Source organism: Copadichromis virginalis, linkage group LG10, assembly GCF_057382275.1.
Source record: "Copadichromis virginalis isolate Kocher_CV1m ecotype Utaka linkage group LG10, C_Virginalis_male_GT1.1, whole genome shotgun sequence".
Taxonomy (NCBI): domain Eukaryota; kingdom Metazoa; phylum Chordata; class Actinopteri; order Cichliformes; family Cichlidae; genus Copadichromis; species Copadichromis virginalis.
Genome location: NC_140627.1, coordinates 14,313,838 through 14,330,103, shown reverse-complemented (window position 1 = coordinate 14,330,103; position 16,266 = coordinate 14,313,838). Strand labels below are relative to the sequence as shown.

Sequence of the window (16,266 nt, the reverse complement as noted above, 5' to 3'; positions counted from 1 at the left end):
GACGTAATCGGTCTACAAATGCGGCCTCAGGAGGATGCAGCCCATGAATTTGGACATGTCCAGAGTATAATCGCAGCCTTTGCGGTTAGAAAATTGCACTTGATCATGTCGCGATATTATCGCAAATGCGATATATCGTTCAGCCCTAATGCTATCCTTTTTAAGAGTGCAATAATAATAATAATTTCGATGACAGTTTTATTCAGTAGCTTACTCCAAAGCCTCAAAGCTGTGCAAACACAGGCCAGTCTGCCATTGTTGGAAGCGTCAAATAAGGTGACACATTATTGGCTGTTTTATCAGATCTGCTGGAGGTGTGTTTGTGTGTGTTTATTTAACTGGCCTGGCCTGGCTTCACCTCTATTAAAACCTCTATTGTTAAAAACAAGATGCAGTGTCATAATGAACCCAGCAGAGGGGAGCAACAGGCAGTCGCCAACACACATATATACATGCACAAACACGCACACGCACACATCGAAACCACACGCTATAATGATCTTGAGCACTATTGTAGTCAATGTGTTTGTCAGATATACACCTCATTTTACTGGGGAGGAGTGCACCACAGTTCATTTCCTTTAGGAGCTGCCGTTATATAGAAATTGCACTTTATATACAGTCATGTCCTGTCAGGTAACTTTTTATTATATAGCAGTATGCTGTAATACTGTTTGCACTTGTGATCAAACAAGAACTTGTGTGTGTATGTGTGCGCTTCTATGTGAATGTCTTTAAATACTGTCTAAGTTTTACAAGTGTGGACTTGATGTGCACATTCTTTGACATGCTCTAGCAGCTATTCCCCCCAGGCTTAGCTTAGGCCCACCGTTTATGACTTCTCCCCAAATGTCAAGACTTTGTGCAGTCTCTAAGGTGCTTTTTCTTTTCACGTCTTCCTCTCAATTTCTGTCAAACGTTTTGTGCCTGTCTCTATGTAACATGATTAGCAGTGCGTACCTCTTACAGTGGAGAGCTTCTCTTGTTTTAAGATCATTTTCATTTACAGATAACCACTTATCGACTGTACTGTACCGTGTGGGCAGCAAGGCAAGCTGTGCAAATTTGCATTTTTTGAAACCAACGGCTTGCTTCAAACGCAAACAGTTAGGCGTGTTCACTTGAGAGCGCGTCCACAGCTACAACACATGGCCTTTGAAAATTATTTGAGTGATTTCTCAATATCTGTGTGCTTTGTGTTCAGTTTTGTAATAGATCTGCATAATTATCATAGACACAACAAACCTGAACTGTATTTAAAGTAGGCCTTTTAATAGGATATTTTTAATAATCAACTGAAACATAAAACAGACACGTGTGTTTGTATTTGGCTTGTGTAAATTTCGCCACATTTATGGACTCATATGAGTAGTTCACCCTACTCTCTTTAGGGGAATTCCCCTTCAGATCAAAGTTTAGAGTACACTTCATTCTTCCGTCCTCCCATGGGTGCTCAGCTGGGGTTGTGCTGTGAGACAGATAAAATATACATGTTTAGCAAGAGATGTCTACTCTTTCCCCTTTTTTAGTGCTTACTCCCCCAGCAGCTTCTGGTTTTTCTGTCTTATCAGGCTAATTAACCACACAAGCTCATTATTCATTGTCACTGCCTGTAGTTTGTTGAGTGTGGAATTTCTCCCAGATGTCATTTAGACAGTTTTCATGTTTCACAAAAGTAACTCTAATCTTGTTTCTTAATTTGTTCATTCGTGGGTTGCATAGCGAGGTAATGCTCACATTTATCTGGTTTTTATTTTTGATGTGATTGCGATGTTTAAAATATGTCCAATGGGATTTTAAGTGGGATAGCTTTGGTGCACTATTTTTCTCACTACATTTGATTGTAGCATAGTCGCTGTTCCTCAAGAGGAAGTGTGTCCTCTTTGGATCTCATTAGTCCAGTCCCCCCTCCATAAACACCCAGTTACAGAAAGCCTGGGGCATTTGGTCTTCTAATGAGAACAATCCAGATGCTGCCAGCTCATCAGGACAAACACAGACCAGACCACGATGATCCCCCCTGACCAGACTAAAAGAGCCTGAAAGAATATGACCTTTGTCCTCACTGTGTTTATAGTTTTGTGTTATTTTTGAGCTGGCGTTTATTAAATATACATTACATTTTAAAGGTGAAGTTTCCATTCAATGCTATTTACTGTTAAGAATTTATATTTATAATCTCCTGTTAATGTATACTCTTTGTTAACAGTGAACTTACTCTGTATTACACAGATTAAACTCTTTAATGGAAATAATGGCAAGTATGTATTCAGCAACTATACAATGGTGAGAATCAGTTCTTAACTGCTTGAAAACGCCTAAATTGATTATAATGAAATTAATTTAATGATTTTCTTGAAGAGCTGCCGGGAATCATTTTAGTACTTGGTTCTAAACTAGTAAGAAGTCAGATCTGCTTAAACCATTTAGTTTTTAAGAGTTAACAACTCACTTCCACCCCCTTTGCCTCATGAAGTAACACGCAAGTTGACAGATTTTGAATCTTGTTATGGCAGGAAACACTTGCTGCCTTTCTGAGACTTTCTCAGCAGCTTCCTTCCTGTCTTAACGCCCTTCTCATAACGCAGCCCCCACATACAGTAAAGGAAAGATTAAACGTTGTCTTACAAAATAACATACGATCATGTAAAATGATGAGGACTTTTGTGACGCACCTTTCAGGCAAGCCACACCCCGGTGCTCTCTGGAATTAAGGTGGAGTTAGATAATCCACCTAGGGCTACACTGAGCAGAGGACTTTAATGGTTTAGTCCGCCTTCACACCTCCTCCCTCGCTTCCACCATGTTCTATCTATGTGCTCCTCCTTCAAACACACCTTATGCAAATGGCACAATTTTTAGAGAGCCCAGCAGGCTTTGTTTACACAGCTATCCGACTATGGCCGGTTAGCTTGCCTGCAGCTCCTGTGTTCTGCTCCAGCAAATGCACAGAGGTTGAAGGGAAGGAATACCCAGGGTTTTTTTTCTTCTCTCACCAGAACCACAAGGGAGTGTAACTTTGCTCAGAGGCCAGAGGGGTGGTGAAATGAATGAAACAAGAGAACTTTTTGCTCCTCAGTTTTGGTTAAATGATTCTTTGAAAAAATCCCCCACCGTTGCACTCACTCTGCGTGTCATTGGACAAGGTGGACCTTACGGTGGATGAAGAGAAGAAAAGGCGGCAACAGTTCTCAGCTTGTGTTGTGGGAATAAAAGAGGAGGATATACCAAGGCTTTTGTGGTACACTAAAAGTATCTTTTGGATAACCTTTTAAAGGATTTGATCTTGGTTTGTTTTTCTTTTAAAAGTCGCAAAGTTTGCTTCTGTTGTGCTATGTGGGAGAATACCCATTCATTCTGTGCCTGAGAGGAATATTTTACAAAGACGGCTTGAGGACGAAAAAAAAAACATGGAGTGGGACCACAGGGAAAGAGATTCCTGCTTGTCCCCAGCAGCTTTTGTTAATCAGGTGCAATACTCTAACATCCTCGAAGGAAGATTTAAACAGTTGCAAGGTAAGAGTTAGATCTCATTGAAAGGGAAGATCCTTTTTAATTACCACACGTTTCTATGATGTTGTTATTTTTTTAATTTTTAAACATTTTTTTTAACTGAGCTGATACCTTGATAACTTGATAACCTTGATAACTCTGCCGTATAACTCTGTGCTGCTTATGAAAACCGTTTTTAATGTTACTAATGTTGATAAAGCAGTTGTAGAGCCAGCAGCAAACACGTATTCTGTTGTTTGTTGAAACAGGAAATATTGAGTAGAAATCTACTACTTGGCATGCAGTAGTTGTGGGTGCAGGTGCTTCGAGTTGTAACTAAGGCCGCAAAAGACTTTATTTTTTCCCCTGGATGAGGTAATTATCAGCATGAGGTTGAAATAATTCTTCTTACTTATGAACCTTTTCTGAGCTAGGAGAGAAATGAGGAAGAGATACAGTAGGCTCTCGGCTCATATCTAAAGCAGGCAGTCAGTCTGGTACCTGATCACTGCGCCACCTGTCCGTTCTTATCTTATTACAATACACAGCTCTGTTACTCACTGAAGCCTGCCAAGTCTATGAGATCTAGCTTATAGAAATCAGAGGCCATGGGAAAAGAATCTTAGGCTGAAACTTACAGGGTTCCCTTAAAATTAATCTCTTAACTACACTAATCCAATTACTTTCTTAACTAATGTCTGTAAAAGCTTGTGCTAAATAGCAGTTAATATGTTTACCTGAAAACAGTTTTTAAAGTGTGGAGGTTTACAGTATTTGAAAGTGTGTAGTGTGAGGGACACTGGCCTGCCATTTGTGTGCATGAAGATCAGTCTATTCCTGGTTGCCATCTGGGATGGAGAACTGCCTTCAAGTTTACTTGAAGGGCAGGTCTACTTTCTACTTTCTTTGCAGGTTTGACATTCTTGTTGCACACCAACACGTTGGCCAATATCTACATTATCGCAAGATTATCGTGGAAATAGACACGGTTTCTGTTGAAAGAAGGTTTATTTCTTATCTGTGAAGTAATGTTTACATCTTAACTCAAAACACCGCTAGTTTTCACTGGAGATAAGAGCCACATAACAAATGGTATCACTTTCCTTAAGAATATATAAACGTTGCTGCATTTTCTTAAACTGCACCCACATTCACTGGTAAGCTAGGGGTACATTCCAGCATGTTTTTCTTCAACTTCAGCCTGTAACTCACAGGCAAATGTATGGGTTCAGAGATTAGTCATCAAGCTAGTAGCAATGATTCCCTATTACAAAGATACTTTCTGTCTAATGTGTTGGAGAGATGACTATGAGCTACACATGATCTACCTCTACTTTGATAGACGTGTTTGTGCGTAGATGTGTTTTGGGTAAAATTTGTCATAAATGCAATGATACACATGTATCTAAATGCACAGCACATCTTGTCAACACCCACTTGCATTTCCAGTTTGACTACCCTTGCGGCTCATTCTTTGTGTCACTCCCTCATGTTGAATCATGAGAGCTGGTGTAATTGAAGGATATGGTGTGCACTCACATAGTTTTGTCATAGCACCAATTTGCAAAAAGGTTTTGCATTGCATCATTTACATTTTATTAGAAATATTTGCCATTCATTTGCAATTTTCATTTTTTGCAAGATTAAATTAGCGCTTTGTCATTTTAAACACAAACGTCATCTCTGTTGTGCAATATGCTACAGTTACTTTAGAAATCTTAACACAGACAAGGGCAAATATTTTATCGGGCCCAGTACCAGTCCAACAAGAAGTCATGTTTAGGATCTTCTGGCTGTTGTGTAAGTGATGGCTAAATGGTAAAAGTTAAACTGAATAACTATATTACAGTGGTCAAAGCAGACATGTTTAATGAAAAACCAGGCCTAGTGGTTTACGCCATTTCTGTCAGTAGTCTCTGTTACAGGTTGGAGGGAAGTTTTTTTTCCTGTTGCCCAGATCACACTGTGTATTATATTCCTTTTGTGTGTAAAGTACATTGGAGGAAATCTATACCAAAGTTCAGCCTTTTACTTCAGGCAAGAGCCAAGATGAATATTTTTTCATTCACTATCCCAATTCATCAGTAATTAGGGTAAGAGTTATAATTTGTCAAACAGCCATACTTGGCATTGTTTCATCAGTTTTGGTTTGTTGTTTTAGTGACAGCATTCATTCATTTCATTTTGTTTTTACGTCAGTGTTACCCCTGGCTTCATTCAAAAGTCACATCGTCTGCATGCTTTAGTATATCAGTATGTGGCAATCTTGTGTCTATCTCTGAACTGTATGCCCCTGTTTAATGTGGCTGCATGCCGTCGTAACTTGTGCTTGTATTGAACGTGATATACAAGTGTTACCAAGTTCAGCCAAGTAAGACTGCTTTTAGAGAAGGGATCAGGGTGCCCAGTCAGACTGAAGCTAACAGGTTCAGATGCTGTGAGGTTAATGGAAATGTGTAAAAGGGCATTTAGACAACAGAGTGTTGGTCCAAAGGGTCACTTTCTTAGCCACTGTGGACTTTGGCAGTACTGTCACTCAGCAGGCCTTAGCAGCATGGCATTGTTCAAACAGAAAGTACTTTTCTCTAAAGCCTTCAAATAGACAAAGTGACGAGGTGTCCATATATACTTTGCAGCATAGGCTATTTTGAACTGAACCCACAGATTTCTCACTGTAGTGTGTAATAATTGATTCTCAGCCTGATATGTATTTCCTGTACTAATTTAGTTCATATAATCTGTTGACTCTCCATAAAGAAGTGGCTAATGTTGTTGTGTTTATCTACTTTTTCTGCATAATTAAAAAAATGAATTAATACTGGGGGACATCAGTGGTGCATTTTGCTCAAATATCAAATCTAGCAAGACACTTTTGAATGTTTGTAACCTGATATTTCTAAAAGTCTCAGTGAAAGCTCAGTGACTTGTGGCCTTTGGCTGTAACTGAGAGTCACATCAGCAAGGGTGAAGATTTAACATAGGTGCAGACATGCACAATAACTTTCTTTGTTTGTAAAGTGCAGAAAGAAAGAGGTCATTAGACAACAATGGTATAATGAATGTTGTCCTATTTACATGTTACATGCCACATGGGTCCAGAAGTTATCGTTAAGGGATGCTTATTTATGTTTCTTTTCTCATGGGATTGGCCTTGCCCAGTCTAGATTTCTCCCATCTTCCTTTATTATCACGTGCAGCTGAAAGTTCCACAAAGAAATGTGACTGAAGGAGGGTATCACTTCCATCAGTACGATTTAAAAAGGAGAGGAGGTCTCTCTGTCATACCCTCCCTGTCAGTTGTAATAACAAACCCGTTAAAGTTGGGCAAGCTTCTAAAGTTGCAACCTCAAGCTGCTAAAAGTGCAAGAATAACTCATGCCACATGTGGCAAGGCGGCGGTTTTACTACAGCCCTAGTTTCAAAGTTATAAGTGAAGGAAGGGAAGTTCCGCTTTTATAGGGAGAAGAATGTGAAAGCATGCGCATCTGTGTTTCACTCACTTGCACAGACAAGACATTTCTATTTCACACAAAAATGCAAAGAATGAAATCAAACCAGAATATAAAAATGGCACTGAATAAACACAAACAGTGGCAGGGTACTATAACACTGTAGATATTTACAACACAAATTGTTGACTTCCAAGTAGATAGATATTTTAAGTTGAAGAAGCAGTGGTGAAATGACGGGTAGAAACACATTTCACTTACAGTGGAAAAATGATTAGCGTGGGACTGAGAAAGATTTCTGCCAATGTGGCGTTAATTTTTAGCTTGGTGGCTCCAGGTAATGAGTACATCATGTGTTGTTTTCCCCGTACTGGTAGAAAAATATTTACAAACACCAACATCTCCCACAACTTCTGTAAAACGATTGCATTGCTCATGGCACCCCACACCATAGTTAGTGTTGATTGAAACCACCCACTGGTGTCAGTGCAGAATGGTAACCACTAACCACAAAGATTACAAGCTGCTTTTGTCTGTGGGAGTTTTTTCTCTCTAAGTACTTCATGGTATCTCTTTAATGAGTGCCTTGGGTCTACTCTGTAATTTCAGATAGCCAACAGTTCAAGCCAATCACTGACTATAGATTTCTGAGCTTCATGGCGCTTCCAGATTAGTTCCAAATGACCCGTGTAGTGCTGTAGTGTGATTGTTGTGTGTGTGTTTTAGAATTTTCAGTGGTAAAACCTGCAATTTTATGATTTTATTTGCAGCAACCAACAATATTTTGTCCTTAGATGGTTGTCACCATTCGACACAGAATGTGAAATATCTTGCTGTTTTATGTACATAATGGATTCAGCACAAAGTTATCTATCTATCCATCCACCCACCCACCCATCCATACATTTATTTTTCTTAACTGCTTATCCAGTTCAGGGTTGTGATCGAGCCAATAACTATCCCAGGTAGGGCTGGGCGATATATCGAGTTTTTAAAAAATATCGATATATTTTCATACGAGATATAAGATGTGACAATATCGTTTATATCGATATAGTCTATGTTATGTTATAATTATACTTGTGGAGCCGCAGGTTTGCCTCTCTTTCGTCCACTTTTGTCTCTACGCAATGTTACTCTGCCTCGCCTCTCATTCACTGAACACAACTCCGCCTCCCTCATAGCTTCACCTGCAGGCAATGACAAGATGAAAGCGGAAAATCTCCGTTAGCGAGTTACCGTGCGTGGGGCTGGACGGCGTCAACGTGTTAGCGAGCTAACCGCGCTAGCGAGCTAACCGCGCTAACGACATGCAGCCCGGAGGGGCTGCACGGCCTAAAATCCTTTCATTTTCTCAAAAATCGTCAGTGCGCCTTATGTATGAATTCTGGTTGTGCTTACTGACCGCGAACCGATTTTATGTGGTACACAGCGCTCAGCAATCTGTCAAAAAATGTTTTAATATGACTTTGCTAAGCTACGGAGCTGCACCGCTTGATGGATTGTCGGAGAATTACGGCTACCGGGGAGGAGCCTCGCGGAGTGATAGTACTGTGTGTGTATAAGGACCACAAATGGCACCTGTTCAGAGACGTGGTGCAGCTGTGAAATCTGTCTCTTTGTTATTATGCTCAGCGTCTATTAGTTTACATTTTGACTGCACAATTGTGAGCTTTTTGTTATGCACAAAAACAACATTGTTTTCTTTTATTTATGGACCATGATTATTTAATAAATGCTGATAATTTATTTTTAAGTAATTTCTTCATGTACATCTACGCTGTATGTAAATAAAAGTGCCCGTGTGACATCTGGGACACAGTGTGACTAAGAACTCTCTTTTTGTTCTCAACTTATGGCTTTAAAAAAAATATCGAGATATATATCTTATATCGCCATCCAGCTAAAAAATATCGAGATATGAATTTTGGGTCATATCGCCCAGCCCTAATCCCAGGTGTCATTTGGTTAGAGGCCGGGTATATCCTGGGCAGGTCGCCAGTCTATCACAAGGCCAAAACACAGACAACCATTCACTCTCACATTCACACCTGCAGGCAGCTTAGAATCACTAATTAACCTAACATCAGCAACTCTGCCTTTAGACTGTGGAAGGAAGCCAGAGTACCTAGAGAGAACTCACACAGGCACATGGAGAACATGTAAACTCCACATAGAAGGTGGGGCAACAGTGCTAACCACCCTGCTCTCCTGAGAAGCTGCCATGTTATACATTCATGCAGAATTACTTAAATATGCAGTATGTTATAAAGGCAGATATCAAGTATAAAACTTGACATGCATCCATAAATAAATGTATGCATATTGTAGTAATATGCATTTATACATACCCAACAATCCTGATGTAGTATAGTGTTGATTTTTCATTTACTCTACATATACAGTTTCAATTTAGTTTTATTTATAGAGCACAAACACATACTTCAAAACGCTTTATACTATAAGGTAGAGCTGGGCGATATAAGATTTTTTCATATCACGATATGTTTTTTCATTTCAGGCGATAACGATATATATCATGATATAAGCCAAATAACTATATTTGTAAGATTTAAATGTGCCGTTGCTCACAAGTAAAATGTGAAATAATCAGCAGCTTGTTTTGATTTAAATATTTATTTCCCATAATAAGTTCAACAGGGTAGATGTACTTAAGGAACATGAGACTTTTTCAGATAAATAAAGGCAAATATTGCAAACTACACAAAAGGCAGCCGCTAAAGCGTTTAAGTTTCAAAATAGAACAAAAAACACAGACTACTAAATTGTCAATTCCACTTAGAAACAAAATATTAATTCTAAAAATAAATCTTAGTTTGTTTTACAGAAGAACAGACAAAATTGACTAACTTTTGTCAATATCAAATAAACTGAGAACTAAAAGGAAATTCTCAATCTCTCCTTGTTGTATAGCTTAGCTTTTCAAACAGTTTTAACAGTTACTTTAGTCTGACAAAAGCCGCTGTGATTGGTTCAGCTCTGCGCTACTTAATTTGGATTGGCTGTTCTTTTTTTTTTCTTTTTTTTTAAGAGGACAAGAGCGGTGAGGTCTATCGCAATAGTTAAATTTTTCTATCGAGAAAAAGTTATTCAGATCGTTCGTTATCGTTCTATCGCCCAGCTCTACTATAAGGTAAAGAGCCTACAATAATAGAGTGAAACCCAGCAATCACACGGCCCCCTATGAACAAGTACTTGGCAACAGTGTGAAGGAAAAACTCTCTTTCAACAGGAAGGAAGCTCGAGCATAACCAGGCTCAGGGAGGCTGAGCCTGGTTCACAGCTAGTTTGGGGTTGAGGGGAGAAAGACAGGACACACTGTGGAAAAGAAGTTACTAATAACTATTGATTAAATGCAGAGTGGTGTGCAAACACATAGCAAGTACAAAAAGGTGAGTTCAGAAGAAAAATCCTCAGTGCATTATGGGAAGCCCCTAGTAGCCTATGCCTATTGCAGCATAACTAAGGGAGGCTTCAGGATCCCCTGATCCAGTCCTAACTAAATATTTTATCAAAAAAGGAAAGGTTTTAAGCCGAATCTTAAAAGTAGGGAGAGTGTCTGTGTCCTGAATCCAAACTGGGAGCTGGTTCCAAAGAAAAGGGGCCTGAATTTATGAGTAAGTAAAGAAATCGCAACACAATGGCCCAGTGTGTTTGACAGTGGGTGATCCTACTTAGAAAAGGTGAAGAAAATCTGCAGTGTACATTTTTTCCTTTTATCTGAAGTGCTTACTGTGGAAAGTTATTTATGGTTGGCGTCGCTCCTTGTCCAGCGTGCAGAAGTGATGCCACTGGGAGTCCAGAATGCACTGTCATCCAACGCAGTGCATGGATGCAGAATTCATAAGAAACAAAGGATTAGAAGTTGCCCTCTGCCCCCCCCCTCACTAATGCTTTGTCTTCGTGATGTACAGCACAAACAGACAAGATTTGATGAGCGACGCGGGCAGAAACAGTGCTGGCATTAAGTCCTGTTCCAGTCTCTGTTGTGTATACAGTAACACACACAAACAATTCTGACCTTGACGTGGGCTCGTAAAGGAAATTAATTTTATCAGTGACATTGTCAGCAGTGGATAATAATCTCAAAGTCTTAATCAAAAAGTGATGATTACTGATTTTGTTCAGTTGATTTATTGCCTCGTATTTCAGGGTTATTTTAAATGTTTTGTACATTTTGCTGTATGAATGCTTTTTTGACAGGCCGAGATGGCAACCATCATGATGATCACATGCTGTGCTGCAGCAAACATGTTTTTGAAACGATAGTCCTGTTTTTTGCAAACTGAACACAGTGTGTGTGAGTGTGAAATTTCCAGCCAAACAATATTCTGTCTCAGTTACACTGCACACTGCGGGGTCACAGCAAGTAAAAAAAACATATTTTAATGTACACAGTCATGTGATTTTTTTTTACCTGTGATCATTATTTATTACACCTTGATGCAGCAGTGACCACTGAATTAAAAAAGCACATTATATGCTGGCATATTAAAAAACAAAACAAAAAACCCCCCCAAAAATAAATAAAAAACCAATAACTTCCTACAAATGATATCCTAAACTTTATATGACCCCATAAACTGCCACTGCTGATAAAGACTGTTGTCTTTATGGTTTTCCTTCTGAGCCTTGGGCCACTAAGTCAGTGTTAGTGTTGTATCTGTCTCCATGTTATCACCAAACATGATCCCGGGCACTATGAGCCACACAGACAGGATTAAGTCTGGCGGCATATTGGTTCGGATTACCTGCAGATAATCATCGTTATCAACAGTGCCCAAGTTCATTTGACAGTGAAATAGAAAAGCAGCAGCAAACTAAACCCCCGAACCTTCAATTGTAAAGAGGGCACTGGCTGAGACAGGCCCTCACCTCCCTCACTCTGACATATACTTAAAGCTTACTACCAGACACGAACATGTTCAAAGTGGCTGGACATGCCCGAATGTGCCTTTGAAACATTTAGCGATGACTTTAACCACAGGTTTTGATCTGTTATTAGTAAACTATAGAGGAAAAACATGACATTTAGAATTTTAATTACTTGTTTTTCTACCTTGCACAAAGAGACTCCAAAAGAGTGAGCAAGAAATGCATGATAGGCAGGATCTTAAATCTACATTTATAATGTTCGTTTTAGTGATACCTAAATACGGGTACATTTTACTCTTATGTCAGACACATGTGCTGTGAAATCATTTAGTGGTAGGGTATCCAGTTTAATATGTTTTTGAATTAAAAATAAATAGTATAGTAGTAGATTGAATCCTCATTTGACATGGGGTATATGCTAGGATTTATATAACATCCAGAGCACTATCTGTCTATTTAGTGCTAATTACAGGTATGTAAACACAAGTAAATCAACGGTGTTATCACAATGAATAGTAGTGTGAGAGCTTTTATTTTAAACTGTGAAGTTTGCGGACTTATTTTAGTGTTTTTATTTGAAGAAGAGAGCTAAGACAATGCAAGACAAACTAGTAATTATCAGACTTGGCTTCTAAAGCCCCAGTTTTCTCACTCTTCTCTCATATTGTCTGTTGTGTAATTCTCTAACAGTGTTTGGAAACCCTGAAGGTGTTTCACATGACGTGAGACATTTGACACTATAAGTAGAGCATAGTTTGAGCTTTCTTTATCTTTTGTCACCATCATGCATCAGTGTTCACACTTTTCAAAATACATAGTGCATCACCAGACTTCCTGTTGTGGAAGCTAAGCAGGTTAGTAAAATGTAAAATTTCAATTAGATGTGAACGAACTAACATTACAGTTGACGTGTCATGCTTTGCACTTGCAAAAGCAACAGCTGCAGTAGTTTTACACTTATCTACCATATCCACCTCTGATGACAGGTTTGTGTTTGACTGCTTTGAATGAGCAAACACGTCAGAGACTGATGTCTGTGTTTGTCTGTCTGGTTTTCTTGTTCGGCAGCATTGTTATTAGGAGTGTAGCACAGGCGAGGTAGGTACTAGCATTTTATGGGGGTTTTTAGGACCCCTGCCCACCAACCCACTGCCTCCTCCTCATTGCTGGGTGCTATGTCACAACATGACCAAGCCTTAAGAGGAATGTAGCCACTTCCACAGCGCTCCTGTGCAACAGAAGTCCTTATTTTCTGGCTTATTAAACAACTTCATACTGATTAGCAATCCTTTAATAACTGAATAATCTGTCATTGTTAGACACGAGAAATATGGGGAAACAAATAAAGGAGGCTTTGTTAGAGTCTATTATTAAAAGGTGTAAGAACCAAAGCCCAAACCACAATCCACTACTAGCTCATCCCATGGCAACATCTAGAGAACTATCCTATACTAAAGCTCTTTGACTGAGTAGCTGCTTGATGACAATGCTATTCCTTGTTTGTCAGCGTATCTCTTAAGTTCCAGTAAAACTGGTAAAAACACACCTATCCTCAGGACTGTCGGGCTGATAGCTGAAATGGTAGCCTGAGTTCCAGCTATTCACCATATATGCCTGTAGGCCATGGCTGTAGCCGGCCCTGTCGCCTGTTTTGAGTTAACATTTCTTTCTACAACCTGCTTTTTTGTCTTTGTTTGTATAACTCTGTTATTAAAAATTTAACAAGTTTAAAAAAAAGCAAACATTTCACGTCTTATCTAAACTGAATTAGATTCTTCATTCTATCATTCATTCAGTTTTATAGTATCATTAATTGTAAAGATGTTTGTTTGTTTTGGGGGTTTGGGGTTTTTAAAAATCTAAAACTTAAATCTCTAAATTACAAAAGTAAAGACCTTTATTACTTTGGATGGGAAGCATTTTCTTTTCTCTCCATAGGTGTAATATGAGTATTGTGTTGACTTTGTTTCGGCTCTGGCTGGGCAACTCAGGGAAAATCTGAGACTTGTCCTGAAGCTGCTCTGGTGTTGTGCTGTCTGTATGTTTTTGTTCACCGTCATGTTCGTAGGTGGTCGCAGTCTCTGGTTGCATGTATTCTTTAAGGAACCTGTGTGTCTGGGCAGAATGCATTCTCCTCGTAGTTCTGACTAGTCTAAGAATGGTACTAACCATGTAATAAACAGTGCCAGGTGTCTGCACATATTGTCAAGTATCACTATCAGAGTTGCTTTAAATGAAGTTTTGTACATTTTTTTTAACCTTTAAATGGACTCACGCGTCATATCTTTAACTTAAGAGTGAGTTCTGTTTAGCCATTCTAAGACAATGGCCTGATCAATAGAGTACTATTCCTTTACTAGTATTACTCTGACCTAGTACTACTACAGTTCTAGTGGTAGTAGGAACAATCACAGCTTTACAAACTCTTTGGCTTGGTTTTGTCATAACATTCAGTGTGTTGATTTATTTAATTTCTGCTGACTTCCTATATGTATCTTTGTATCTGTTAACTGAAATGTTTTTTGTGCATCCAGTGAACACAGTCAGATGGCAATCTGTACCAAGGTTTCTGCATTATAATTTTGAGTATTAACTCAGTGGTTTATTTATTTGGTACTCTAGTGACTCTATGCACATGTTCTCAGTAATTGCTGCCCCACCCAACAGGGTATAACATTATCAGTAAATAATACTTTATAGTTGTATGTAAATTTAACTTCCTTTCATCTTCCTGTGTGGTTTTGTGTGAAATTCTGACATGATAAGTGCTTGTTGTTATTTGGAAATGTTCGTTGAGACACTCAGTTCAGTGCTGTTTCAGTAAAACAATCTAAGTGAATGTATTCAAAACATAAATACGTTAATTAGTTAATTAAAAATGTATAAAAACTGGAGTGGCTGTTTAGCTCACTAGGTTGAGCATGCAGTCCATACGCCATAAGGCTGATGCAGAGTCTTTTCTAGGCTCTCTTGGTGATGTTTTTTTGGCAGTGTGATCAGTCCTTGAGATTTCATTTCAAGGTTGTGAAATGGCTAGAAAGACATTGTAACATGAGTCTCAGTGGGCAGAATGAGACTCGACAAGTTTGTCCTTCTGTAGTTGGCAGTCTGGCAAGTCAGATGCTCATGGGATTTATATACATCATTGATACCATGTTAATATAATATTAACAAACACCACATGGGCCTGGTTGCGAGAGGTCATGCTTAATGAAAGGTTTATTTAAATGAAAATACTTATAAATGGACAATTAATTACAGATTACTTGAAGTTTGCTGTGCGCGCAACATTACAAGAAACAAAGAGCGCTGTCTGCAGTGTGGATGAAGCACCTTCAGTCTGAAATAATTATACCACTGATTTGATGTTCCACCCATGGAGACGTGCATGAGATTTCAAAATGTTCTGCTTTTTGAGTTTACCGTTAATGCAAGTTGATTACGCAACAGCAGTCTTTGGTTACTGCAGCTTGTTCAGCTTAGATTGTTCACTGATTCCAGAGTAGCTTAGGATCCATCTAATAATCAGAAATACAAATGACTAAACCTTGAAGTGACTCAGTAATCCTTCCACTACTTTCTTTTATTGTATTTCGGTCAATTTCAGTAAATGTCGTGCAAACAATTGGTTATGAAGTCAGCTTAATATGTATTTATATGTTTTTTTTAGTCCACTAAAGTTACCATAGGGATGCTGACCTCTAATCTCACGGATCACTGTTAAGCTTATTCACTGCAGCCTCTCACTCCTGCATGAACTGACTAGGTATCGGACAGGTCTTTGAGTGGGCAGTCTCAGCTTTGCATAATGTTTCATTAGAGCAATAAAGTAGTTTGCATTGCCAGGCCTTACCTCCTGCTTGGGGAGTTTTGACAAATGAACAAGTGTTGATGTTTTCAAAATGCAAATTCAGCGTATGCAGCAACTAATACGGTCTCTTAAACAAACAGTGCTCCTGAACAGCACCACATGCAACGCCTTTGAGATTTTTTTTAACTAACTAATTAACTACTAACTTATGAACAAACTGATTGACCTCACTAGCGAGAGGGCGCAAGATTGCAATGGAGAGTTTCTTAAATTTGACTCATTAGATTTGAGTTGCACTTCTGCCCTGTTTTATGTCTAATTTTAAGTTGTTCTTGCATTAGGTGCAGTGCTGTAAGTACAGTGCTAGAATAGTGTTTTGAAAAGGCAGGGAGACCTTGTATCCTAGAAATGAGGTCACCTTGTTAGGTGGTGGAGCAGGATTAGCTTCTTACTCCCCCGGTCCATATGTCTCAGCTGCTGTTACAGCTTAATTTATTGTGATTCCTTTTTTCAGCCCTGCTCTTTCAAAGGAACAATAAAAAGTACTCACTAAATGCCATTACTTCATGCTGGTTTTGCACAGTCTTGTTTCTAAACTGACGTCTTCAGAGTAATTAG

General features: G+C 38.9%; 1 protein-coding gene across 4 annotated transcripts in view; it reads left to right on the top strand.

Moving 5' to 3' along the window:
* Window positions 1-16,266, top strand: part of sptbn2 (spectrin, beta, non-erythrocytic 2) — a 57,801-nt gene that overhangs the window by 24,670 nt on the left and 16,865 nt on the right. Inside the window, exon 1 of one of the 4 annotated variants that reach the window (XM_085470040.1) lies at window positions 2,885-3,516. The exons of the other annotated variants lie outside the window; for them this stretch is intronic. Within the exon in view, the coding sequence (XP_085326166.1) occupies window positions 3,411-3,516 (106 nt within the window). The 5' untranslated portion in view covers window positions 2,885-3,410. Of the gene's footprint in view, window positions 1-2,884; window positions 3,517-16,266 lie in introns of those variants that run through there. 4 annotated transcript variants of the gene reach the window in all.